General features: G+C 41.3%; 1 protein-coding gene across 1 annotated transcript in view; it reads right to left on the bottom strand.

The window, feature by feature from the left end:
- KIF5C (kinesin family member 5C) overlaps window positions 1–6,445 on the bottom strand; it is a 54,134-nt gene that overhangs the window by 25,172 nt on the left and 22,517 nt on the right. Inside the window, exons 9-11 of the mRNA XM_009643435.2 lie at window positions 6,208–6,312; window positions 5,714–5,862; window positions 1,260–1,408 (exon numbers count right to left, since the gene is read on the bottom strand). Coding sequence (XP_009641730.1) covers window positions 1,260–1,408; window positions 5,714–5,862; window positions 6,208–6,312 — 403 coding nt within the window. The remainder of the gene's footprint in view (window positions 1–1,259; window positions 1,409–5,713; window positions 5,863–6,207; window positions 6,313–6,445) is intronic.

Genomic DNA, 6,445 nt, shown 5'->3' with positions numbered 1-6,445 from the left:
GAGGGGCGGCCTCCCCAGTGCCCAGCACAGGGGCACGGTCCCTGCCCTGCTCCTGCTGGCCACACCACTCCTGATACAAGCCAGGATGCCGCTGGCCCTCTTGGCCACCTGGGCACACTGCTGGTTCATATCCAGCCGCCTGGCGACCAACACCCCCAGCTCCTTTTCCGCCGGGCAGCTTTCCAGCCCCTCTGCCCCACGCCTGGAGCGTTGCGTGGGGTTGTTGTGACCCCAGGGCAGGACCCGGCCCTTGGCCTCGTTGAACCTCACCCAACTGGGCTGGGCCCATGGATCCAGCCTGGCCAGATCAATCACAGATTTGTTCTCACTTTAGATACTTCATGTTTGCAAGAGTTACATACTATTAAACTGAGAGACACATCAACACGTAGAACCTGGATGACAAGCAATTTGGAAAATAAAAATTACTCCAAAGAAGCAGTATTTTTCTGTTGTGGATTTGTTGGGATTTCAGGGTGCAAGGGGGATGCAGGGCTGGTTTCTTTGGGTTGGGGGCTGTTTGTTGGTTTAGAGATTGATTTTTTTTTTTTTAGTATGTGGAATAAAAAAATTAAAAGTAAGGATGGTTTGCTAAAATTATTTTTCAATGTTGCAGATTAAATAAAAATTCTTTAATTTTTATGTGTGCATAAAAACATTCTTCCTCCTCTACCATCCTACACTCGATCTTACAACCTACCCTGAACAACAATTCCCCTTGTTTCTGAACAGAAAATTGGCTGTTCTCAACATAAATTTCACTTAGAAGCCACAGGAGGCAGCAAGCAGTGATTCTTCTAATCAGATGACACTCCTAATCATATTAGTAAAGGACTAATTAGTCTAATGTTAAACTTCATTATAAAAAAAACCAAGATCTAGTTACCTTAAAGCATAATGGAACTGATTCTCATGCCTGAGGAGCAGAGTTCTTTTTAAAAAACCCCAAACATAATGACATTTTACCTTTTCTTTATTAATATTACTAATGTTATTCAAAATTATTGGTGCCTTCCTGTAGTCTCTACATCCGCTATCATGCTAGTTTTGGCATTTAAAACGGTATCTTCAGTAAATGGCTGCTGCTGGTTTCCCTGGTTTGTGCTGCTTCACTTTTCAGTTACTATTACGAAGCGTGAGCTACAACTCCAAGTGGTAAGCTTAGAATTAGTATGACTATTGTGATTTAAGGCAAGATTTAAACGTATGTAACTTAAAAATACAAAGACGCATACTCATTCCCATTTTCTGGTACGTACCATTTCTCCACCTGTTCAGTTCCAGCTCTAGATGCTGGATAACATTCTTTAGACTCTTGTTTTTGTCTTTCTCCTTCTCGTACTTTTTCTTCCACTCCTCCGCGGTCAGCTCCAGATTCACAGAGACCGTGTTCTTAATCGTCTTAGCTCTGCACAACAAAACAAGGGGTCAGTCGCTCTGCGACTTTTATCTCAATACCAATAGTAAAGATTCAGAAATTTTTCCGTAACAAAGGGAAACTACTAAACATTTGCAATCTGTTTTCTAAAGTGCCATGCCACAATTCCATTTTCCCTCAAACCCTCAGTACCGTTACTACCTGGAAGCCTCAACAGAAACTTTTCTCTATCAAAATCTGGCAGCCAGTGGCCTGGAGCAGACATGGATCTGCCTCTTCAGATTCCTCCAAATAGAGAAGCTCTGGAAACTGCTCTTGGGTTAAGGACAAAACCAAGTCCTGTCACTATTGCTCTGCTAGGTAAGCCGTCACCTCCCAGCTTCTCCTGGCCCGAGACCCACCATAGAGTACCCCACACCAGCACCTGACCACGGGATCGCTCCATCTCTTAACAACTGTCCCTTAAACTCCACCAACAAAACTCAGCCGTATTTCAAGCATCACAGCACAAAGGATGTCAACATTGTGAAGCAGAGATATGGAAACTCACCCTTCCTGAAAGCCAAACAGCGCTTTCAAACAGGTTTTTGGGGGTGGAAGGAAGAGAAGGAGAACCGCTGGTCACCACCAGGGAACTGGGTTACTGCTGGGCTGAGGAAGGCTGTTAGTGGGAAGGGAGCCTGAACTTGTGCCTGTGCCTCTGTAGGCAGGCTCACAAGTTACCACCTCTCTAGGCAAAAATCATAAAACGTAAACCTTTCTAACAACAACCACCACCACTTTATTATTGTGAACTGCTTAGCTCCAACTGAACCTAAACGATTGCATTAGAAAAATGCAAAGCAAGCAGAAAACAATGCACAGCAAATCCACATTTAAAAAGAAAAACTAAAGAAATTGGTATGAATTAAGAAAGCTTTGGATCTTCGCCCTTCACTGCTCAGACACTGAGACCCCTCCCAATGACTACTGAATAAAACAGAGACTAAGGAAAGGAAAACCAGACAAACCTCCTGCTGGTTTTTAAAGCATAGGCTGAGACGCCAGTGCAAGAAACTATACCTAGGAATGGGCTATAGATGCTCTGGCTAATTCTCCTTTGGGAAGAGCATATGATCTTAATTCTTTTCTTCACAGCTCCATTTAATGATGCTAAAACAACCTTTAAATGTGGTCAGTCACTAAAAGTCCTGAAAGTTTGTTTTGTCAGCAAGAAAACACTCCCATATCTGTGCCTGATACTCCAAATTGCGCTCCAGCGATTTGCAGAATGTGGCAAGCAGCAGTTTTATTACCTCAGAAATATTTAAAAATAACCCTATACTTTTAAAATAATGCCTAATGGTTAGCTTTTACATATTGTCCCTGCCAAGAACACGGCTCAAGTTTCCGCTCATTTAACAGTAGCGGGGGAAAAAAGTGCCACACCATAAAGTGTATCGGCTGCGTTACCCTAATGATGGATGAAGTACTTACTAGCAACTAAAATTAAAAATAATATAAAACACAAGAAAAGATGGAGCTGAAAGAGAAGAAACGGACTCACTGCTGAGCACACGCACAGGCTGATTAGCCTAAGTGGGCCTGGGAAGATGAATTTTACTCCTGACACTTGTTTTAATGGTGATATAATTCTTTTTTGCTAAGAAAAATGGAGGACCCAGTAATCGCCCATGACTCATATACCTTCCCTTTAATGTTATTCAGGCCCTTAATGCTGTCACGTCAGAAAAATGAAATGCCACAACCAGAGAGCCTGTAAAAGAGCCCGCTTCCCGCAGACAGCAACATTCCTATCCAAACTGCTGACAACTAACACTGTGTATGTACAGGACGCGCGCTGCTCTGCAGGCCTAGCGCATCCCCAGTCCTCCTACTCGTATTCCTTTTATTTCAGCCCAATTCTATAGCTTTTATGCAAACAAACAAAACCCCTACAATAAATCCCCACGAAGCACTCTCACAAAGTATTTGGCTCTTTCCCCAGTTCTTTCAGCTGATATCCTAGTCCTCAGTAAGGAACATCTCAAAAATGTTCCTCTTCCTCAAAAGGTGTTCGTCACGTCACACCACTCCAAGCTCTGCAAGCCAGGATGGGCACAGTTGGGTTGAAAATTATTTTGCCCCAATCAGAAAGGCAAGTTTTACTGATTACTAAAAAGAAGAATGAAACCAAGAGAAATATAAACTGAAATACCGTGGAAACTGGACTTCCTCTACACACGCTTCCTTAAGTACCCAAGCACACAATTCCCCAGAGATCCTGGAGCACTGTTATGAACTACAGAGCAAAAGCAAACGCTTTTTAATCTAGATTAAGAAAATAAAGTAAATAAAGTAATACATTTTTAAAAAGCTACACTACCTTTTAATCCCTGTAATCTGAACTATTATATTTTACTGTTTATATTTCTTTTTACTTCGAATTGTACCTGCAGACAGAGAGTTCAGCTTAACAGCAAGCAGACTGAAACCTAACACGGTACCTACTCATTTATTTGAAATGAAATGTCCCTTCGGCAGCTTTCCTGCCCTGGAGCCTTATCCAGAATGAATTAGCAGGAACTGTGGGCCCACTCTTCTGTTCTACAGAGGTGCAAGACACACACTTGTCTGAAACGACCTGCAGTCAGAAAACTGCACCTGGGGAGGTTCAAACTGTGAACTCTCAAAACATCTAAACTTTTACCATCAACAAAAACCGTGCAACTCATTATACTTCAGAGTTGTTAACACTCTTGATTTAATTACTGCATCTTAATATTTGCATTTATTCAAAATTTCTGTGACATTATAATATATGGGATTTCAGCAGAAGCTTGTATCTTCAGTAACTTAAGTTCATCATGCAACAGTGAATTAAAGCAGCAGAGCAACCCTTAACCAGATTACATGTTAACGACTACTTCCTCCTTTTATAGTCCTTTTACATAAAAACTTACTGTAGTGACCTGTGAAGTTCCCTTTGGGGAGCATTTCCCATGTGCCGTTACTGAGGTGAGTAGCTTATAGGAAGGGCACATTATAGGAAGCAGAGATCAGAGGAATGGGTCCTTTTTGCAGTTATCTGGCTTGCGGCACATGGGTCCCTCCCCACCTTCCACAAATCCCAGCAACATGAAAAGTTAATACCAGTTCTAACAAGGCCAGATGGGGAGCGTGTTTGCAGAACTGCCCTCCAGCCCTAACCTGCAGCAGCAGCCCTAATCCACCACTGTCCCATCAGAGGGACTGCACCCAGCTGCGTCCCTTTGTCCTGCACCACCCAGCCAGCACTTTGGCGTACTCTTATACGAATACACTAAAGGGATCATCTTCCCTCGCTAAAATCTAAGGAAAGCTCACCTTAAAAGATAAAAATGGGGCAATGAATTAATAGAAGATTGTCAGATTAACCTTTTATACATGATTTTACTTTCCAATATAAAATGCTCCTCAAAAGTGTGGGCTTCGATTCAAAAATCATGCATGGTGGAAAACAACCCATTTTCAAAGACAGATTCATTATATTGTACAAACTTAAATAAATTATATTTCAAAAACTCATAACTTGGTAGCATTTTTTACTTCTGCTATTATACAAATAAACATATACGAAACAAAGTGACTTCTCCCCAACTGCAACAACAGCAGTAATTACGTAACGAGCCAGACCTATTCTTGCAAACCTTCCAAATGTATTTCAAATTACTATTGGCAACGAACACATATGAAATGAGATTTTCTCTGAACACTACTTCCACATTTATATTATCCTTGCTTGTTTCTGAGGACTTGTTCCTAAATTGTTAAGATCCTTCAAACACATAAAAATGTCTGTGAGCTATCATGGCAATCTACTGAAGCTGTCAATATTACACTGTGTCTACATTCGTCATTTTTCTTAATGGTTAAAAACGATTTTTTGCAACCCTAAGAATAATCCCTGAGATGCCATACAAGGAGAAGACACATCTTAAAAGCATCAAGAACAGTATCAGATAAAGCAAAACCAAACATTTTCCACTGAGTTAGCCAGTTGAAAACTGCCCAATATCATTATCTTCCCCATAAAATTTCAAAGAACTACTGTAATGCTTTATACTTCCTGCAGCAAAAATTACCAGAGCTTCTAAGTAGTGCAGCTGCTGGCCAACATTAACGTTTGTCTGGTACCACAGGGAATAAAGAGACAGTTTTCTCAAGTTCTCCAGTACTATTCCTGAACAACTCCAGAAGCCATAACCTCCCTATTTTAAAACACCTACTTATCTCATTCCCCTCAGCACGGCTGGCTCAGAACACGTGGAAGAGCCTGAGTAAGTCTCATCCAGCCTAGTGCCAAGTAGGACTCACCGCTGCCCAAACATCAGGGTTGACTTTGTTTCTGCTTCATTGAACACAGAAGGAGAACAGCATATTACGATGGTGGTTCTGCAGTTCCCACCCAGGGAATCCTGAAGTATTCGGGTCATTTTGCTGTCTCGGTATGGAACATGGGTTTTCTAATCAAAATATAAGTAAGAGACAAGAACATTTTTTTTTAAATAATGATATTGTAACGAGAGAGAACATGAGTCGACAATGACAGGTTTAATAGATTTGAAGCATGGAATCCTGAAGAGTAATTGTTTTGATTGTGCTAAGATTGGATAACCACTCAAGTGAAATCACTCAGAATTAGTTTCTTATCTTTAGCAGAATAGCAAACAGGCCAACTGGTTTGTGGTTGGAAAGTTAATATTTTCTTCTTTCTGAATTTAAATGTTAGCTTATTTTTTTATGGCCATGGCAAAAAAACCAGATAAATAAAAAGCCATTCTCCAACAACACAAAACAGGATTACTTACAGTTCCTTCTGCCAAGGCAGATATCACATTGCCCAAAGCAGACAAAGACTTATTGATATTTTTAGCTTCATCAAGAACAGCACCCTCCGCTCCAGTTTTGCTGACCTACCAAAGAGAGCAGGCAACAGTCAGGCTCAGCTATCAGCGAGCGCCTGTACAAATACAGCAACAATGCAGATAGTGCAACAGTTGAAGATGCTCTTGGAATTAAAACAAAGCAAGCTTATCCTCAGCAGGA

The sequence above is a fragment of the Egretta garzetta genome, unplaced genomic scaffold (genome assembly GCF_000687185.1).
Source record: "Egretta garzetta isolate BGI_Z169 unplaced genomic scaffold, ASM68718v1 scaffold208, whole genome shotgun sequence".
Classification (NCBI taxonomy): Eukaryota; Metazoa; Chordata; class Aves; order Pelecaniformes; family Ardeidae; genus Egretta; species Egretta garzetta.
The sequence above is the reverse complement of the archived record's forward strand: the minus strand, read 5'-3'. Positions and strand labels throughout refer to the sequence as shown.